At 38.0% G+C, this 20,965-nt stretch overlaps 1 protein-coding gene across 1 annotated transcript; it reads left to right on the top strand.

Annotated features, from left to right (window-relative positions):
- The first annotated feature begins 2,263 nt into the window (after positions 1–2,263).
- On the top strand, positions 2,264–20,065 carry MRPS31 (mitochondrial ribosomal protein S31). The gene is made up of 6 exons (XM_054387377.1): positions 2,264–2,547; positions 3,215–3,373; positions 7,842–7,985; positions 11,035–11,108; positions 14,367–14,510; positions 19,679–20,065. Exons 1-6 carry the CDS (start codon positions 2,411–2,413, stop codon positions 19,888–19,890), a joined length of 870 nt encoding a protein of 289 aa, XP_054243352.1. The 5' UTR covers positions 2,264–2,410; the 3' UTR covers positions 19,891–20,065.
- Positions 20,066–20,965: the final 900 nt, after the last annotated feature.

Genomic DNA, 20,965 nt, shown 5'->3' with positions numbered 1-20,965 from the left:
GAAAGCTGCTGCTGTTCGCTGTAGGTGGGACCGGCGCGCCGCGGGCGGGGGCTGCCTCGCCGCGGCCAGTGCCCGAGAGCAGGCTGCCGCCGTTGGTTAAAGAGGGGAGCTCGTGTTTGAGCGCCTGTCTGCCGTGAGTGTGGCGCCGGGACCAAGTGGGAGGAGCGCGGGGCCTGACCGCCGCCTGGCCTTCAGCTTTTCCTGGGTGCCTTGGAGTTTGAACGTTCTCGGACAGCGAGCAGGCCAGGCCCGCTGGGACTGTGTGCTATTGACACTAGTGGGCAGAAGGCACCGGGAAAGTGGAAGATGAGTAGAGGGAAGCGGTTTGGATTGTGTTTCTCGCGTTGTTTTCCACTCCGGCCTTCTCATCTGTGAGTGATGTGACTGGAAGGCTTGTGTGTTGATCTCCCCTCCCAAGTTAAGTTGTGCCAGAGACGGTTTATATTGGATATTAGGAAATTTTTTTTTACTGAGAGTGTGGTGAGGCATTGAAACAGATTTTCCCGGTGCCCAGGAAGGTGGTGGAGTCGCCATCTGTGAAGGTGTCCAAGAAGCGTGTAGATGTGGCACTTTAGGATATAGTTTAGCAGTCATGGTTGTTGGGTTACAGTTGGAATCAATGATCTTAAAGGTCTATTTCCAGCCTTTACGATTCTATGTAGAATTTTACAATGTGTGTACCAGCAGAGTGGTGCTGTCTGTTGGCAGAGGTACGTGTCCAAAGCACTGGCTAAAAGTAGTATTTAGGCTTTCATTTTTATTAAAGGATTTTAACAACTTTTAATGATAAGTCAGTTATACATTTATCGGTTTTTATTTCAGAGCTCCTTTATATTTTTGAACAATATCTGATGCTGTGGTAGCCTCATGTATAAAGCAGCTTGGTTTCTGTTGTAGCTGTATTTGCTTTCTACGGCTAAGCTTCCAAGCAGAAGACAAACCTGGTGGTAGGTGAAATACCAGCAAAGCAAACTGCAGTGTACTATTGTCTTGAAATATTTAAGGCTTACAGTCTTGCTCTGTTTTTCTGATGCTGTAAGCAAAGATTTCTGAATGGATAAATAGTTTTAAGGTGTGTGCAGCCTGAATTAAGGAAAAGTATCTGTGAAGAATAGCCCTGTGTAAAACAGCAGGACTATTACCATCTTCTCAGTAATGTGGTTTTGAAGCTTTCCTTAAATTTTCCTGCTGCTTTTCAACATCAAAGTTTAGGGTTTAATGCTAAGTACAGAGTGACTGAAGTAGTAATGTGATGCCTACTGGTACTAGCAGACTTTTTTTTTAACCAGAGGTGTGTGTGTGAGGAACGTATGTCAGAATTCCTTCAGATTTATTGAAGTGTTTTATTTTGAATCAAAATAAGTATTTAATTGTAAGGGCTTTTTTCTTTAATAATTTGAAGGTGATTTTTTTTTAAACAAAAAAGTGTTTTTGAATTAAAAGTTTTAAACATTTAATTTCATAATGGGAAAGAGAACATTTATTAAAATTTTATTGTAGTTTTTCCAGTGAACACCACTGGTCTGTGTTGGGAGCAGTATCCTGTGCAGTTCCCTGCTGGCTCTGGCTTTATATCCTTGTCTGCACTGTGCCAGTTTTAGCTTCTTTGCGGTGATGTGGTAAACTAGGTAGAGAATCTGTTCCAGAGGGGAAAGCTAACTTTTATTTAATTTATTACTGGGTTATCTTCCATCAGACCCATTCTGCCTCATGGCTGCTTAAATGCTTGGCTGCTGTGTTAGAAGGCATAGGGTAGGGCAATGTGATTCCTAGTAGTGCCACAAGTGTGGAATTATTTGGAGCCAAATACACATGTACAACCTTTTTTTGAGTGGCCAGGATTGATCTTTTTGTTGTCCTATTCTAAGAGTTTCAATGAGATTTCTATAGTACTAATGCATTTAAGAGTTAGATACCAGTACATTAAAATTCTCAGTCTGCTACCTAATGCAGGGATACTTCAAATGTTTTAATTTCATAGATTAAGTAGAATATATTCATGGAAGAAATAAAGTTATGTGATTTTTGTGATGAAAAAAACATAAATAGCCAAGAATTTTAAACAGTGCTCTAGCCCTTCTCAAAAATGAAAAGGTATTGTTTGACAGGTACTTAACATACATACTCAAGTGTGTATATAATTAGGCCTAGAAAGTTGTAACTAATACTTCTTTGTAGGTTTACAAAATTAAGCCTTGGACTCTATTTTTAACTTGTGACTTTTTTTTTTTTTTTGTAACTTTATGTATTGTCTAGCAAAATACAGAAATTCTTCAGCACAAGCACTGTGCTTTCTGCTGAGAAAGATGAGTCTACGGCTTCCAAAACCAGCACCAATGAAGTGGCATCAGAGAGGAAGGAAGGCAAAGCAGAAACACCAAAGCAGAAGCTGTTAGACCTTATTGGTGATATGAAAGTAGAAATGAGCTACAGCAAGAAACTTCAACAGTTAAAAACACGTGAGATCAAAAAGCAAGCCACAGGCAATGCGGAAGGCCTGGACAGTGGAGGTGCTGTGCCTCGGAGATCTACAGAAGACATCCAGCGGTAAATATAACAAACTTTTCTTAGCCTGTTTTTTGCCTTTTTTTTTTATTATTGCTTTTTTTCATTGTTTAGGACAAAATGAGGCATCAAATGCCATTTCCAAGTATACAGTATACAGATGTGAACTGCAGTAAATTACAGGGGAGAATCTGGACGAAAGATATATGCTTTCTCCTATATGCTACCTTTTTTCTGCACTGAAATTCTTGAAAGGTAGCAATAGCGTCTACTTGTAGGAAGTTGTTTAAAAGGGAAGGGGAAATACTGTTCAGATAAAATACAATACAATAGAGAAAAAAGGAAGAAAAATATTTAAGAATGGCATCGTGCTTGTCAAGGCTTTTGAGCTGCTTTCCTCCTCGCTGTGTTACCCCACAGGTCTTTGCTGCCTGTGGTCTTGAAGCTTGACATGCCAGGGACTGTGCAGTGGCATATGGCTGCTGTTTTCCCAGGTTTGAGAACAGGAGCTTGTCAGAGCCATTTGGCAGTTGATGGTTAGTGCAACATTGGCTAAACCTGGCCGTGCCCCTGGCCACCCCCATTTGGGATAATGTGCAACTATTACTTCAGAGTTCTTAAGACATAAAATGACAGTACAAAAATGGCAATTTAAATATATCAAGGCTTTTATTTTTTGTATTTTTATATCTCTTTTTGCCTCTTACAGAGGCAAGCCTTTAAATCCAGAATTGGTGGAGGCTGCTTCTGCAGTTGCATCTTCCCTATCACTCAACAAGAAAGAGACAGAATCAGAATTACTTGCACAATTAAGACGACATGAAGAAATCACAGATAAACAGAAAAAGGGGACAACTGTTGACTTACGGTATGTTTATTGAATGCTACTCTGAGTAATATTAGAAGTTCTGATTTTTTTTTTTTAATGTCATTTTGAAGATGAATGAGTTCTGTGTTGGAAAGATGACCCTAAAAGATACATTTGAACATGTTATCCTTGGAGTTAACGAATATTGGGAACATCGCTCGTCTGGTTATGCTAAACGTCCTAAATTTTGCCATCCTCATTCTAAAATGGTTTTTGCAGAAACGGAATTGTTTTCCTGCCCAGGGTCATTACTTGGATAGGCTAGTGAGACAACAGATCTTTTATTAAATTTATTTTTTTTCCAAGCTTCTGAAATTCTCACACAATGGTTGGATTTGTGAATGTTTCAGACGTCTGTCTGGGACTGGTGAATTTTCATGACAGCTCTGCAGAACTGAACTAGAGCAGCTCTATTTATAGCCCCACCCTTCCTTTCAAAACTTTCCAGTCAACTCAAGAAACTCATCTCTTGGCTTAAGTCCTTTGCCAGTGTGACTTTCAAGTGGATGAGAAACATTTGTCTGGAAACTGAAACAGTTGTGCATACTGCTCTTTTGGATGGTAGCTAAATACAGCTTTTTTCCTTCTCTTGGTATTTTTTCAGCTAGTGTTCAGGTAACGACTCAGAAAATAAGACATTAAATCCAGGTGAAATGCTGAACTAAACAGAAAATTGGATCTTCACCAAAATAGGAATGTGAACCCTTACTTTGTGAAAATTAATATGACCCATGCCAGCATTTTAAGTTTGACCCATGTATTATTATTTGTAGGTGACTCTGCAGAACAATAAAGGATCTGCTTTGTATGCTTATCCATGTGCTGCAAACAGAGCAGACAACAAGCAAATAGTGTTTATGGCTGATGTCTGCTCTTTGAGTGAAAAAAAACTAAGGAAGAACATGACAGATGCTTACAAAATAGGTTGAGTTGAGTGGTTGTAGCTAGATCAGGAAGCACAATACTCGGTGAATGACTTTGTTAAACAAAATGTATATGCTTCTGAGGCTGTGAAGGGAAAAGGAAGAAACTGCAAATTTCCCTTTTAGCTTGTGTTCATGATTCTCTACCAAGAGTGCTAATAATGGTTATGGAGTACAGAATGAAATTTTCTCCAAATGGGTCTGTGGTATTTGAGGAGGACGCATAGCTTTAGGTAGTACATGCAAGCATCTCCAAAGACTTCATAGTGTACTCTCAGCCTGAATATAGGAAATCTTAAGAACTTGACAGAAGCTTATCTCTTTGCAGGCCCTTGGATCCAAAATGAGTAGTTTTGGAGGTTAGAGGTCTGGCTGTTTTATGTAAAATTGATGTTTCTGCTTTATTTTGGTTTGGTTTCTTGTGTGTGTGCAGTATTACCAAAAGCTTAAGAGACACTTCCCAGTGAAAGGAGAATAAATAAGGACTATTTTATATAAAACACATGTTCATTGAACTATCAATTATCATTGAGGTTGTTCCATCTCTGTCGCTAGGATTTTCGAAAGGGCACAGTACACAGGTGTCTTAATAATGCTGTCAGCTGTGAGTTACATTCCAAGTCACAGGCAATTAGAACCTATTTCTAGGTTCTAGACAAGTTGAAGGACCATATTGATACTGGCTGAGTTAATGACATGCAGTGACTAACCTCCTATGTGGCTGCTTCTGTTCCTTAAGGTGTGCATACTCTGAGTGTGGTTGGTCAGCCTATAGGCTTCAAGGGCTTACTGTTCTCACCACCCATTGCACTTTCCCTTAGGCACTTAGCCAGCTGTGGCTGCTATGGAGAAAAGGTGTCTAAGGAAGTTTTAGTTGAAGCAAAAAGGCTTTTTTCTCTTGAAAAAATTCTGCAGAAATTTAAAAGCTGAAATCTCTGCAGCTATAGTGCCTCTATATAGCTGATTGATGGGTTAGGATGTGCTATTAGAGTATTTTATAACATGCTTGTGGATGAATCATTGTGGTTAGAAAAATGCATTTTACTCAAGGAAAATCAGGGGTTTTGGTTGTCTGAGAATGTCATAGCCTGCTTGCTCTGCTTTGAGTTGGCAAGTGCTACTTCCTGAGGCAGGTTTGTGAACTAGTTTGCTTCTACCTGAGAATACATGTTAATTTTTCTCATTATGTACTGAAAAATTCTGTTTTCTTTCTTTATAGTTAGGTACCAGTTTGAAACTCTGATCAATGGATAAGTTTTCTAGAAAGACCAGCACCTTCTGCTGATTTTTGTGACTGAAAACTTTGTTAATAGTGGCCTTTCACAGTTAGACTCTGAGATGAATTTGGTACTTTTGGCTTTCTGATCAGTGTTAAAACTGTTGATCTTAAAGAAGTTCAGCAAAAGGAGCTAGTCACTAATATACTTCAAACACATTAGGAAACAGTTACTTTTATTTATATGTGGTTATTTTATCTTGATTTTTATCTGAAAACAAGAATACAGGCAATTTAAGTTTTCATTTACACATTTTAAAATACATATTCCTCTGTTATTTAAAAACTATTTTAAAATGAGATACCTTCATAAGCAGTAGAGCCCCCTAATGCTCAAGTATTGAGATTTATGAGGGTATGAGTGTTGTCCAGATCTTTTGGTTTGTACTAATGTTTGGGTTTTTTCTCCCAGGACTGTGGCTTGGCCTCCAGAGGTCACTGTTGTATGCAGTCGTCTCTGCCTTGTTTTGTAGACAGCGTGAGGACAGCGTGTTCACTAGGAGAGGAAAATATTAACGATACAGGAATTTATTTTTCTCAGTGTGGGATGAAGTTTCACTCAGTGGAAATTACAACAGCACTTTTCCAAAATAAAATCTACAGCACCACAAGCTGAAATTTCAGCTTCTGTTTGGGTGAAGAAGAAGAAAAGTAATTCAGAGTTTAGGCTAGAGTATATCAAAAGCTCTTTGGGTCTCCGTTTTCAGTATTATAATTATTGGTTGGTAGTCAGGAGGGAGAGAAAATCTGTGGTTGTTATCTTGTTCTCTTAGCTTGGTAGCATAGTCTGTCCAGATCTACTGTGCAAAACCACAAATAAATCAGAGTCAGCTGTGAGGAGAGCTTCTCTGAGCCTGATCCCCCTGGAGCATGGGAACACTTCAGCCTTTTCAGTTGCAGCAGAGTCAAGCGGTTAGGCTGGGCTCTGTGTGGCTGACCTTAGGAATTATGCCCCCTTGACCCTCGGAAGTGTGTCAAGCCTTTGGCCCAACACCAGCTCACTAATGCCGGTAGGCACTTCATAGAGAGACATGACTAATCTGAGATTGTTTTTTCTTTAAGGTAAAATTATTTAAAACATAGTTTTAGCTGCCTTTCTTTCAGAGTAGGTACTGGAAATGCTATGCTGTTCTTGTTCTGCTATTTGAAACCACATCTAAGACCAAAGAGAAATCCTGCTGTGTTGCTGTGCCAGTTAACTTTTACAATTTTTTTTCAGAAGTATTTCTTGTCAGTAAAATGTCTTTTGGCTTAAATTGCCACAAGCTTCATTTGAATTTGTCAGATTTTCGTAAAATGGATATGTAGTATTTTTGACCTGGCCTATAGTTTTTTTGAGACCATATTTATGTCTTAGAACTTGAGTGCTGCAATTTTGGATGACTGGCCACTTCTGTGAGACCCCACCTGCAGTACTGTATTCAGCTCAGGGGGCCCCCAAGTATTACTGGAACTGTTACTGAAAATGACTGGGTGAAGACCTATCCCTGCCAAAGAATTACCAGCCTGGTCTTTACCAACCAGCAGGCTTGCTAGTTAAGGGGAGTGATTGGCAGGGGCAGAAAGGTGGTGTGTTTTGTTCTTTGCATTCAGGATGAGCTGCATACAGCTCTGGAAGAGATCAGAGTGTTTGCTCTTCACGTATGATTTGGACTACAGAAATATGAAGGAAGATGTGGTCTATTAATGCTGTAATATGATTACGCAATGCAACAGATTGCAGTGGATCAGGAAAGGTGACCTACTTATTCGAGTGACATGATTGACCCATGTCAGCTGATGTGTGAAGGCAAGCTTCCTTTTGATCTGTAGCAGCACAGCTCTGTCTCTGGGCACTGTTGGTTCCTGTCCAAAACCCCAGTGATTTTTACCTCTCTATTTTGGTGTATTCCTTGTATCCAGAGAGAAATTCCTCATTTGCTTAAGCAAAATATATGTAGTGCACTCTGAATATTGGTATGCAGACACATGATTTTTTTTCTTCTAGTTGGACACTAAATAAGTTAAAATGCAGCATTCACTGTTGATTTACTAGGCTAAAATAACACTTTTCATTTAATCTATAAAGAACATAACAACTCAGGTGGTTTAAAAAGTAAGGCTTGGATGTCTGATGACTTCAAAATGGGTGCATTTTGTGAAAATGTGTAATTCTGTCTCATAAAGGCTTATGAAACCAATTGAGAGTGGGCCTTCTGGTTAATACATGGGATAAACTTCCTTGCTTCGTCCATTTGTTGATCTTCTGCATTCACATTTTTAATTTCAGCAATGTTCTTTCCAAAATGGCAATTAAAAGGCAGTCCACAGCTCAGAGAGGTGTGAGGATATCCAATCGCATCTCATTGGATTTGGATGAGGATGTTCAAAGCAAGTCTGGAAGACTATTACCTCCGTCTTTTGTCTCCGGAAGGTATTTTTCTTGTGTTCTCTTCCAACAGAAGTGGTGTGCAAACAACTACTAATGGATAATATTTTAAATTTAGTTGTTCATGTGTCCCATGATACTTCTGAGCTTAAAGAAATTATTTAAATATTTTCAAGAAAAGTACTCTTAGCATTGCAATAAACTTCTGTGAGAACACACTAGTTAGTGTTGTCCAGCTAATCAAATGGTGTGTGCTTGTTTAATATTAAATTTCTGAACATGAAAAATACTTGGTGCTGAAATGTATTTGTGTTTGGTTTAGCTAGGTTAAATTATTTTCACTTATGCATGATACACTTATAGCTCATTTTCTTGATGTTTTGAGAAATGGAGGCTTTGAAGACTTCTTTTCATCTGAGGGAAAACTTTGATAAATGTTCTGTGTTTAGAAAAGTTTCATTCATTCTGTTGGAGTTTTAAAGAGATTTTAAAGGTGATTGTTGTTATTTTTACCATTTTGGTGCAACTGATTAGTCATTCTGTAGTTGATTTCTCAATTGTCTGTGACATTATCAGTCTGTGAAATGAACTTCATAATTTACATGATCTTTTCAAGGTACTGTTTAAATTTATCTTGCTGCTGGTTTATGTGGCCCGACTATTTCTGAACAAATTAAGGAGTGGTCTTAAATCTTTCTTTTACTCCTGAAAGTTATGCTTTCTTCCCTGCAGTCTTTTGATTTCCCTACGGCAGCTCATCATCACATTCCTTCTCAGCATAGTCTTTTTCCAGCAGTTCTATTTTTAGTGAGATTAGCTTCTCTGATCATTTTTTTTGCAAATGAATCCTCTCTTCTTGGGGTTGAGACCTGGAATTTGAGGAATTAATTTGTGTTTAGATAGATAATGCTGAAGACAATTTGGATAAATTGTAATAATAAAAAAAAGGCATAAATTTATGGCTAAGCAGATGTACAATAATCTGAGACATCTATTACAATACCTCATAAATAGAGAATTGTGATTTCCTATAAGGAACAAATGGGAGCATATGCACTGAGCCACGTAGATCATGCAGAAACCTCAAAGGAGTGGCTTAAAGTCACTCATCAGAAGAACTTAATCTGCTTGCTGAAATATTTCTGAGTAGTTTCCCTGTTCTTGAACTACCAACTGGTAAGGTGTGTTGGGGAAGTATCTCTTGGACCTCTTCAGTGTTACAAGGCAGTATTTTCCTGATGCAAAGTACAAGAGGGACTTCTTGTAATAGAAGTTGAGGGGAAGAAGGGAACAAGGTTCTTGACCAAGCCCTCCTTGACTGAGCTCTTACCTTCCCTGGGGTTTTCATTCAGCTGGAAGCTGCTGGTTTGAGGAGCAAGGGAACTGACTTCACTATCAGCTGATGATTGGATTTATAGGTATTTCTAATGTAAGGATAATTACCAGACAGAGTACGTAGTCACTTGGAAGTAATTTTGTTATTACAGTATGATTCTATGAGAAATACTTTATTTAAGGTATCGGATTAAAAGTGTTTCATAGCTTGAAAGAACAGAAATAGTATGATCTAGAAGTATAAGCTGAAAACCTGAGACATTATGTTCCTGTATGGTGTGCATTATTTTAAATCGTTGCTAAACTTTTAATTGTTAACATACTGCAGAGTAAAGTGAATTTGAGTTATGTTTGAAAACATTTATTAAATTTACGATATCTGAGAAGCTGTCTTGCCCTCTTTGTGTGATGAAGGTGTACTTGATAGGTAACTTCAGGAACAGTACCTCAGAGTAGTTTCTAAAATACATATAATGATCAAACTGTCTCCAGTTTCAGTCCTAAGTTTCCTTTTGCATCCCTGAAGGTCTAAGCGGTATACATATTTATTGATAATATGAAAAGAGTGGGTTAATATAATAGAAAAGAATGAGTTAGGAAGAGTATCTTAAGTTTAAATTGAATTAGATTTCAATGAAATGAGTGATGTTGCTTTATAGTAATTTGAACTGGTCGTTTTAAAAGAAATGTTCTTCCAAGTGATGGTTGAATCTTCGGTCAGTGTCATTGGGAGTTACACACAGACAGGAAAGTATACTCCTTAATCTACATTCTTTTAAAGCTCTGTAATTAGATTGCTCTGTGCTGAAATGAATCCAGGGTAGTTACATCAGTAACAAGAGTAACTTTGTACAAGTAGTTGTGGCCATCAGAAAATCACAGTAAATCCAGAGGTGAAATTTTAAGGTCAGGAAGGGCGAATATTGTCAGGGTAACAGTGAATAAGTAGTAATATAAAGTAGGAAGTACTTGAATTTTAGTGGAAACCTGGAAGGTTGTATGATTAAAAGAATCATTTGTTCTAAAGTTCAGTGTGTTCTACAGTAAAAGCATTGTTTTTCCTTTGTTTCCATTTATTAGAAGAAATATTTTGATTACTTGTTGAACTCTTGGACTGTGGCTGTTTTGTTTAGTATAGGTTTATGCTAAAAATGTGATTAAAAATAGATGGTCAAAATGAAATATTTTTATGTTCAGAAGAGAGAGCATCAGGGTAGTGCTATTTAAAATATAGCATACAGATATACTTTGAGTGTTTGCCATATGGCAGAGAAGAGGGCTACGTAATCTTCCAGAAAGGCTATTTAAGTCATAAAGCAGGAATTGTTTGATTTAGCTGTTGCCTTTTCTCTTCCTGAATTGTGCAATATTTTTACATGGAAAAAAAACCAAATCGCCAGAATCACTTTTTAGTTGCAACTTTGTAAAATTACTTGAGTACTGTGATTTGATACTGTTTAGCTTTGTTCAGATTCTGAAATACTTCAGTAAAAAATGACTGCAAATACAATGTTTGATTTGTGCTCATTCTTTGACATGGAAATGTTTTAGGAAGCTCTATTACAGACAAATAATAAAGTCATAAACACCTTCTCTGCTTAAAAGTCCAAAGATTTAGTGAGAGTCACTATCTTTTTTTTTTTTTTTTCTCTTGAGACTTGTTAGTTCATGAGAATATTTTGTGCTTTTAAATTTGTTGTCTGGCAGTGTTGTGAAGTGTTGTGAAATACTAAATACCGTTTTTCCTTTTTGTTTATAGAAGTCTCAAAGTAGGAAGGAGGCTTAATATATTCACTAAGGCTTCTACAGAAACAGAAAATGCACTGGAAACAGGTTAGTGGAAATTTAGTAATGAAAACCCCAGGGAAGCCAAGTTCTGAAGGTTTAGACTATCAAGAGATTCACTGTTGTGGAAGGAGGCATGACCTGTTAAATTACTGCTTTCAAACCTATTAAAAAAAATAATAATATGACTTTGATTTTAATAAGCAAAGCTTCCATGCATCTTCCAGCCTGTATTGATACTGAGGATTGCTCTGACTCATATGCAGGACCTTGCACTTGGCTTTGTTGAACCTCATGAGGCTCACATGGGCCCACTTCTCGGGTTTGTCCAGGTCTGTCTGGATGGCATCCCAAGCACATAGGCGTCACGTTTTAGCTTGGTGTCATTTGTAAGACCCTGAGGGTGTGCTCAATCCCATTGTCTGTGTCACTGGTGAAAATACTAAATAGCACTGGTCCTAATACAGACCCTTGAGGAACACCACTTGTCACTGATCTCCATCAAGACATTGAGCTGTTGACAACCACCCTCTGGATGCAACCACCCAAGCAATTCCTTATCCATAAATGCCAGAGCTCAAGTAAGGTAGAACCAACAGCGAAACAGGTATGACCTACCTTCATATTCACTGAATGGCACAGGTCTGCAGGAGCAGTCTTAATGCCATCTATTGGGAATCCTTTCATACGTGAAGGCTTGTCTCTACTACAGACTAAGTTTTGGCTAAGAGTGTGTGAGTATGGGCAAGTCATGTAAAGATCTCCCTCCTAGAATTTTTCTTTCTGAACAGTGTAACTATGTTGTTAGCACTGGTCTTTAATAGGCTGATTTCCCTAAGCTGTTCAAAATCACTTTGGAAAAAAAAAGGCTTTTTTTCTAGTGTAATGTCTTAGAGCTGTATTTAAAGCCAGCAGCTGCAGAAGAAAGAGCATTCCTCTCTGATGTTTTAGAAAAGTATAAGTATTTGTTTCCATTTCAAGAGTAGGACTGTTAGTTTTCACTAGATTCCAGATGATTGGTTTGTCTGTGTTTGTTGGGGGTTTTGTCGTTGGTTGTTTTTTTTTTTTTTTTTTTTTTTTTTACAGTTGAAACTGCAGGGAGAAATTAATTTGTTTACTGAATTTCTTTAGTAAAATGTCGAATAGTGATGTTTGCATACTTTCAAGCAGCTCTGAGCTTTCTGAGTGCAGCCAGCTCTGTGGTGGACTATGAAAGCTGCTAGCTGCTCTTTAGAATGGAATTCAATTTGCTGGATTTTATGAGTGACAATTTCCTTAAAATCTGTGTGTTTTACATACAAAAACATAACGAACAATGCAGCATTTGTTTTTAGCTATCTTTGCAAATGTAATATTCCAGTAAGTGGCGTTTGACTCAAAGCAGATTTACTCAGGTGAAATAGTGAGAAGGTAACCCTTCCGTTTTGCATGAGCACACTGCAGACACAATGGTGTGTGATAGTCACCCGAGATAAAAAGTTGAGATAGGCTTTTTTTTAACATGAATCTGGATTCATGTACCAACTGTATTAGAGAGCAACTGGACTTTATTGTATTTGTAATTAGGTATTAATAAGAAGTAAGCTTCTTTCAGCTTTTTATATGGTGTTTCCTTGCTTGATTCCAGTTAGCTTTTAGGAAATCTACAATATATTCTAAAGCAGGAAGCTTATTGGTTGGCTTACTCACTAGACCTGATGACAAAATACATTTTTGCATTTATCTTGTGAAGTACCAGTGTGATACTTCGTGCCTTATTTGCTTTCTCTTTCTTGGCTCATATTAGTAGAGATAGTGAGTTAAAATATTGTTTATGCAAGACAAATAAGTTCTATTTTTTGTATTCAGTATTTATTTAGAAAACCTGAATGTTAAAGGGGAAATAAATTGGTGTCTGGAAAAAAATATTTGTAACTGTTAAAATGTCAGTAACTGTGAATATAAAATATCAGTAGTATTTTCTGATTCACAGAGGTGAAAATATAATGTTTGTCACCTTTAATGTAAGCTTGGAAAGATAAATTTCTGCTTTCTCCTATTAGACTTTTTGTCAGAGCATTATTAGAAGGCACTATTTAAGATGTGGACAATAATTTTATGCTAGTATGATGTCTCACATTGTCTTTTTATCTATATTTTATTCCTGCCTACAGACCTCAAATCAAAGAAGGCAGATAGGGAATATAGTTCTGGAAGTTGCTCTGCTAAGTAAGAAATAATTTGAAAAAGTATCTTCTGATTTAAGACAAAAAATAAAACCACTTTCCAGTATGTAAAAATACTGTTTCTTCTTTTGCATTTTTTTTTCTTAAAGGTGGGGGGAGATTGTTTTGTTTTTTTAAATTCAGTTGAGATGTAAGCTACTGAGCCAAAGATTAAATTATATCTTAATTTCAAATGCTTAACTTGTGAGTAGTAAAGTACTAGCTGATTGGCCATGATCCACTTGAAATGGACTGTAGCATTTGAATTCACATCAAGATCTCTGTTCCAAGGAGTTTAGGGTGAATTGATAACAGGGAGAGTCAAGAAAACAAAGGGGAGCACGACTTGGGCCAGATCATGAGACAGCAGCTCAAGGCACTCCCAGCTGTTCCTCCCTGTCCTGTGGTAACAGCTTGTTCCCTTCACTTCAGTGATGCAGTTCAGTCTGGGCTCATGACCAGTTCTCCTGGGTGGAGGGGCAGGAACTCCTTAAGAGTAACTCGGCTACCATGTGTGTACACTTGGATTTTTTTTTTTTTTAATTTTATTCATCAGCAAAGATGCATCCCTAAAGGGACTGTTTGGCTTCAGGAGAAGAATAGGAAATCATGATTTCTCAAGCCCAAGAGAAAAAACTGGGAGGCTTAGGAGTGTTGGGGAAGGAATTGCCGTTGATGTAGACTGAGTTGTCTCCTTGAGGGAGAACATAGTTGTGAAGTACCTGAAAACTCTACTAAGTAAGACTCCTTTAGCAGAGTGTTCAGAGTTAGTCAGTCTAGTTCAGAGTTTGCTGGATGTGTGATTTGTGAAGACCAAAAGGAAAAAAAGATTGTAGTAAAATTAAATTCCTGCTCTGTGTGGAAGTCTTAATAATATGTCGTCCCCTAGGAGTTCAGAATACATTTTCACCAGGCATTTGAGAATTTAATGAACTTTCATTTCAACAGACAATTCACGTTTGAGAAAGGTGATGCTGACATCTAGGGTAGAAAAATTCACACAGCTGAAAGTACTCTGTAAAGGTTAATGTTAAAGGATTTTATTTTAGCTAGCAGGAAGCCTTTGGCGTGCTGACAGATGTTTACAAAATTTCTTTTTCAGTATCTCCACCAACAATTTGGGATCTGGAATTTGCAAAGGAGATTGCAGCAGTAACTGCCCAGCCTCCCCGAAATGGTTTTGAGGAGATGATCCAGTGGACAAAAGAAGGAATACTGTGGGAGTTCCCAATTGACAATGAAGCTGGTACATGCACTGTTAACTTTGATTATCTGTCTGTATTTATCTTTTGTCGAGAATTAATAGCGTGTTATGACCTTTGACTGTTTTAACATAATGTTCAGAAGGAACTGGGAATCAACAGCCCTAACCAGTGACTGGGCTATTTTACACAGCCTTTGTTTTCATGTGATTCAAGTAACAGGAGCTGGGCTGGTTGGACTCAATGATCTTAAGGGTCTTTTCCAACCAAAATGATTCTATGACTCAGCAATGAGTCATAAATTTGATAGTAAACAAATACAACTTTCCAACTGCCCCACATCAGAGATGCTTGAGATGAACTCATTCTGGCACTGTTCAGGTGAAGTCCTGCAGGTGGTTTGGCTGATCTGAGGACTGTCTGTTGCCAAAAAGGACAGAACTCTCTCCCTTGCTCTCTTGCTCTCTCTCCCTCCCTCTCCCATGATGCTTTCAACACCAAAAGGCCATTCAGGTCTATCACATAATACCTTTTACTGTGCAATTTCTTTAAAGAAGCTTCTAGCAGAAGATGGGGAATGTTAAAAGTGTGTATTTTACAGGGTTGGTTCTGTTCTTTGGTGTGGCTGTCAGACCAAGTGGCTAGCCAGATCAGAATCAGTACTGTATCTGCCAATTCCATATCTGTGCCAGCTGAGTGTTAAACAGTTGTTTGCTTTCTGTGTTCTATCCATTTCATAAGAATAAACAGTCACAATATTCACTCACTCTGGGCATCTATCTTAACTAAACATCTTTGTGCAGGCTTTTTATTGCCATTAAAAAAAAAATGCTTGGTATGAAGTTAAGGCAACAGAGAGAGACCAAGTGTTAAGGAAGGGAAGAACAACTACACAAAGTAAGTACTCACTTTAGGAAAGTGGACTTCATAACTTCAAGGAGAGCTTGGCTGTGTGTTTTGGGCTTTTAAGACTTTAAACACATCAAACAGGACTACTTTAGAATGATTCAGCTACTGAAAGTAAAACAGGTTAGTAGCTGAAGTGGAGGGTCTTTGAAAATCTGTCTGATACTGAGTTGCAAATTGCATAATGTAGTTCATTGTTTCTTAATGTTTATTCTCATCCTATTTTGGCAGTTTCTTCACAGAATTTAATCGCTGCTGCCAGAATTGATCTGTTCCATCATGTAGAAATCTGAGTATGCTCTAGTCATGTTTTTGCAAGCTTAAAACCACTGTGGCCAATGGTTTTTCTGTAGTTGCAATGTGGCTGGAACCCTGCTGTCTGGGGCCATCGGTGGACCAGGCGGCTTTGGCGGCCAATGGCTTTTCTGTTGCTGCGATGCGTCTGGAACTGTACTGTCTGGCATGGGGTGGCAAATGGACAAAGAGTCTTTACATATACTTAAACAAGAACCTTTATTGATTAATCCACAAAGACTAGCCGTGTGGAAAATTCCAGTGGAGTGTTCCAAAATCTATCACCTCTCAGGTTGAAATATCAAGTCAGAAAATACCATCCTATCAAACTGCCAGCCACAGGCTGTTAATCAGGTCAGGTATGTCAAAATACAGTTAAAAGCTTGAGAACCTCGTTCCAATTATATCAGCACACTCCGCAACAGAAGGATGTCCCTTCCTGCTGTTAATTTTGAAGTTTTGTAACAGTCATCTTCCTCAATAGGAGAATATTACCTCAGCTAGCCCTGTATCAAGAACTCTGTGATTTTTCTTTCATGCCACAAGCACATGATTTTAAAACAGAAGTATAATTACATTTTGTATCGAGGAAGTGCATGTACTCAACTTTTAGCATTATGAGAGCCTTTAAAGTTTTAAGTGAGACATAAGAAAGAAAAAAGTCAGCTTATAACTGTTTTTCTTGGCTCCAGAGTACCTTTGATGCTCTCTTTAGAGTGCTTTAGCATGGCATTCTGCTGTGCTTTGAGGCATCAGGGCCAAGGTCATGATTTTTAAAACTTCTCTGGCGTTGGTGCAAACACCTGAAAATGTGGCTTAGATGTACTGCCTTGCTGCAGTGGTCAGTAGCAATCTTCCCCCCTCCTTGTTCCACTGCCCTGTTTTCTGCTTCTGCCTGCCCTTTCCCTTATCTGATGCAGTTTAAGGCAGAAACCTCCTCTCCATCTCTCTGACCTCTGATTAATTTTTACTAGATTAGCAAACCATTAGTATGGCTTGCATAACATCGTTCTCTCTCCTCCTCCTTTTTGCTTTCCTCTTCTGCTCCTAGTATCTTTACTTCTGCTCCATGACTTGCCATAAGCAATAAACCCCATTGATTTTTGCCTCTTCTAAAAATTATTTCTGTGCATTTATGCCTTGATAAAGCCTGAGGAGTGCAGTCATTAAAAACAACAGTGCAGATTATTGGTACTGCTTTGTTTAACACCTCTTTCTAAGGAACAAATGCTTCTATTGGGCCAGAGATTGTAAGGATAGAAATGATAGGCTTAATAGAAGTCTCAGAAAATTAATTCCTCAAAGGACTCGATGACTTACGTTGGCAAAAGCTCACCAAGTCCTGTTCAAGCATCCCGTTTTGCTGTTCTGCTGCTGTCAGCAGAGAAGCTTTGGATCAGTTTGCCAAGAAGAGATGACAAATATTACAAAGCGTTTTAGGGGAGATTTTCTTTATTTTTCTGGGTCTTACTGTAAAATTATGAGTTATCTCATTTTAAAAATCCTAGAATCATAGAATGGTTTGTGTTGGAAGGGAGTGTAAAGATTGCCTAGTCCAGACCTCCTGCCATGGGCAGGGACATCAAGATAGTGGGTCCTCTTTATAGCATGTCAGCAACACTCCCTATAAGGATAAATGTCTGCATTTGATATGTCATCTTTAGGACAAGGTTGGTCATTCTTGGAAGGGTTAGTGTTTTAGTTAGAAAAATCCCCCAGACTTACTGTTTTGTAGAATGTGGGGCGTATTAGAAATAGGATATTGAGAGTGAGTGACTTCTTGCTTTGAGACTGATAAAGTCCTCTACTTCAGACTCCCACCATGCATGGTTTTTCAAATTAGGTTTCTGAGGACGGTACAAGAGAGACTGAGGGGCAGGCATGTTCTTCCCATGCAGCAGGAGTTACAGTTTGCTGGGGGTGGGGGGAGTCATGTAAGCATGTTACATCTAATCAGTTCCCACCAGAGGTCTCAGCCTCTGATGCTTTGGGCAATTGTGGTCGCTTTTTGTGATGCACACTTCACTTTTTCGAGGACTGAAATATGTGGTGTAACTGAAATGTTTGAACTTCATCCCCAAACCTTGTATCAGGGCTTGGACAAATGGGAGATCAAAACACGTTGTATTTCCTTCTGACCTCCATTTTTGTGAGACTATAAAGGATTGAATTTCTTTTGGTTTAGAGATTAAAATTAGAGAAATTACTGATTAAACATAATCTCTCCTGATACCCTTTATCCATCCCTGAAAGAAGAGCTCCAGAAAGCTGAATTGTACTGTCAGCATTATTCAGATTCTTTCAGTAGTGGATTTGTTGGTTTAGTTCTCTTGGATTTTTGAGACCAGCAGAGGTATGTGAATCTGGAAAGGATGTTAGCTTGCGAGATGAACCAGCCGCTTCCAGCTACAGTGAGATTCCACCTTCCTTTGGTGGGGGAGGGTTTTGGTGTAGGTGGCACGGTAACAGGATTGTCTTTGTGCTTCTGTAAGCCATAGGTTTCCAAGCATAGCAGAAATAGACCTTTGAAGGCTGACAATCTGTTTTGTTTTGTTATTTTTTTCCTTTTAACATAAACAGAAAAGAAGAGAGCTGCTGAAGGAGGAAATGTGCTTTCTTTGTCAAGGACAAGAGAGATAAATGTGTCATGTAGCTGGTACTGATGCATTAATGATTTCTGGGAAAAATAGAGGTATTTCCCAGCTCCTTAGATATTGCAGATATTTTAAACTTAAAGTTGAAAACAGGAAAGAAATAGTGCAAACTTAACATATACAAGCTGAGAGACTTCTCCATTCCAGAGATGTGCATAATTTCTTCTGAAACTGTAGAAACTCTTAACGCAGGAGGAAGCCTAGGATGGACATGTCTTAATTACCTCCCTTTTAATACTTCTGTTTTAATATTGTCAAATCATGTATTGTGTCCTAGCTAGTATAGAAAAACATGGACACTTAGGTCTGTGATGTAGGCCTCTCAATTTTTGTCATCTAGAAATGTTCCCATGCAGTATTTTTCTATAATAACAGAGTTTTAAAGGTGTGAATGTCACTTACAAATATATAGCAAATAAAAATATTCACATATCGCTAACAGAAGAAAAAAAATCTTTCAGTTGCAAATCACAGTTTTCTTGTTTTTTTTTTTTTTATCTCAGAATTTGGAACTGCAAAAGCAGCCTTTTTTCCTGTTATGTAGGAAATCCCCAGGCCAGAGAATAAAAATTTACCATCGGAGCCGAGCTGTGCTTGATTAGAGATCTGCAACAATTCCTGTTCCTGTGGATGCTTTTGAATGCATCACTTTTTGTGCTGGTTATGATTCAGAGCAGCTGATGCGACACATAACATTTTTACATTAGCATACACACACAAATTGAGAAAGTGTTTGAAAAACAATTTTCTGGGCTCATTTCATAGCAATAGAACATTAAGTCTGTGACTTGGAGTGACCGTGCAAGTGTGTGTTAGCTGCTCAGTGTTAGATACTTCATGAGGTTGCCTCATTTTTTCAAGACTAGTGTGCATTCTTTAATCCTCTGCTGAATTTAGGCAATCAGTGCCCATTAAGAAGTGCCCCCAGTATAAAAGATGCTGCCCATGATAAATAAAAATTTTCACATATTGAACAAACAAGTTTTTAGCAAGAAAATTGCGTTATTTTTTTAATTATTCATCCTGCTCCTGCATCAGCTTTCAGTGAGATTACCAGACAGTGAGTTAATTTAAATATTAAATGCTCTTCTAAATGAGACCACAAACTGGAAGTAATATGGTAGACAGGAGTATGGTATGTACTGATGTTTTTTGTGTGGAGGGAGAAATTAATGTCTTAAAATGTTGCAGTTTCTTCCTCTTCTGTGTGGTTGACTTAACTGTGTAAAATAATTAAGACAGAACCATTAATTGTACTAATTTAAGATTATTTGCAAATTATGTCCTTTTTTACTTTAAATTCACTGCTATGGTATGGTAATAACTTTGTCTCTCTTTTCTTGTGTCCATTCTGTCAGGGATGGAGGAGGATGCTGAATTTCATGAACATATCTTTCTGGAGAAACACCTTGAAAACTTCCCCAAGCAAGGACCTATTCGCCACTTCATGGAACTAGTCATCTGTGGGCTTTCAAAAAACCCTTACCTCAGTGTTAAACAGAAGATTGAACATATTGAGTGGTTCCACAATTATTTTGAGGAAAAGAAGGAATTTCTTCAAGAGATTTGAGACTTGGGAAAGTGCTTAACCTTGAAATGAAGTGTCATTGTGTCAGATGATTTCTTCTAATGGAAATGCTATCAATATATCATGTGACCTGGAAGTTGTATTTTAAATAATAAACTGAAAGGTCATAATTCCATGTGTGTATGTCTGTGTATATGTAGATGGTTTTGTGACAACAAAGGAAGAAACTGACAAGTATGGCTTTGTAGAATAAGCATTTAAAACTTAGTTTATCAGAATTGTTGTAGTTTAAATTTGAAGCTAACCTACAAAGTACTAGCTCTAATTCCACTTCCTACACCCTTCACACCTGGTGTGTATCTCGACAGGTTTGACCATCGTTCCCGCTCTGGAAAAGTTGCAATGCTGTAATTTTAAAAAAACTCCTGATATAGCTGTGATATTGAAAAGCTGTTAGTAAAATAGATCATTTTGCTAATTCATTAAATGCACTAGGGTTTGGATGGTATTAATTCTTCTTTATCCTCCTTTCATTAATTATCATTATTGGTTCATTACAAATTTTTTAATAATTACCAAGTCATTTGAATTGAATATCTGTTAGTTCTTCTGCTCAATGAAAGGCTTTTGTATTCCAGAGATGTGTGCACAGCACCGTTCTGGTGAGTTGTAGAAAGTAATGTGGGAAGTCTCTTCTACCATCCATACATCCATTCTGAAGCTTTTGTAACCAGCTTCCCATCAGCATTTGTTGTTTAAAAATGGGTTTGGTTGCCACATAATCTGTATAGTTCTGTTTCATTAGAGCAAGTGGGTTTATGATTACTACAGTATTAGGAGCTTGGACCCTTATATGCAGGCATCTGCAGGGCTTGAAAGAGGACTTAACATTGCTGGCAAGAAGAGTTGATGCCTAAAGACTGCTGTCGCAGTGCCACTGCTGTTTCCTGGTCCTCTGATGCTGGTGAAGTAACTTCATATTTTTTAGATTATTCTAATTAAATGTGTGTGGTCCTTCGTGTCTGTTAAGCAGCTGCAATATATTTTACTTGTTATCTTTTGTTAAATTTTCATCCAGAATTACTTGGCGACTCAGAATTCTGGATAATGTCAAGCT

This window comes from Indicator indicator, chromosome 1, assembly GCF_027791375.1.
Source record: "Indicator indicator isolate 239-I01 chromosome 1, UM_Iind_1.1, whole genome shotgun sequence".
Taxonomy (NCBI): Eukaryota; Metazoa; Chordata; class Aves; order Piciformes; family Indicatoridae; genus Indicator; species Indicator indicator.
This window is presented reverse-complemented; position numbering and strand designations above follow the sequence as displayed.

Bases quoted from the DNA above. Each gene is read 5' to 3' on its own strand.
- MRPS31 (XM_054387377.1), top strand. From the start codon at position 2,411: ATGAAAGTAGAAATGAGCTACAGCAAGAAACTTCAACAGTTAAAAACA. The intron at 7,986-11,034 runs GTATTTTTCTTG...TTTTGTTTATAG, and splicing joins CCGTCTTTTGTCTCCGGAAG to AAGTCTCAAAGTAGGAAGGA. The intron at 11,109-14,366 runs GTTAGTGGAAAT...TTTCTTTTTCAG, and splicing joins AGAAAATGCACTGGAAACAG to TATCTCCACCAACAATTTGG.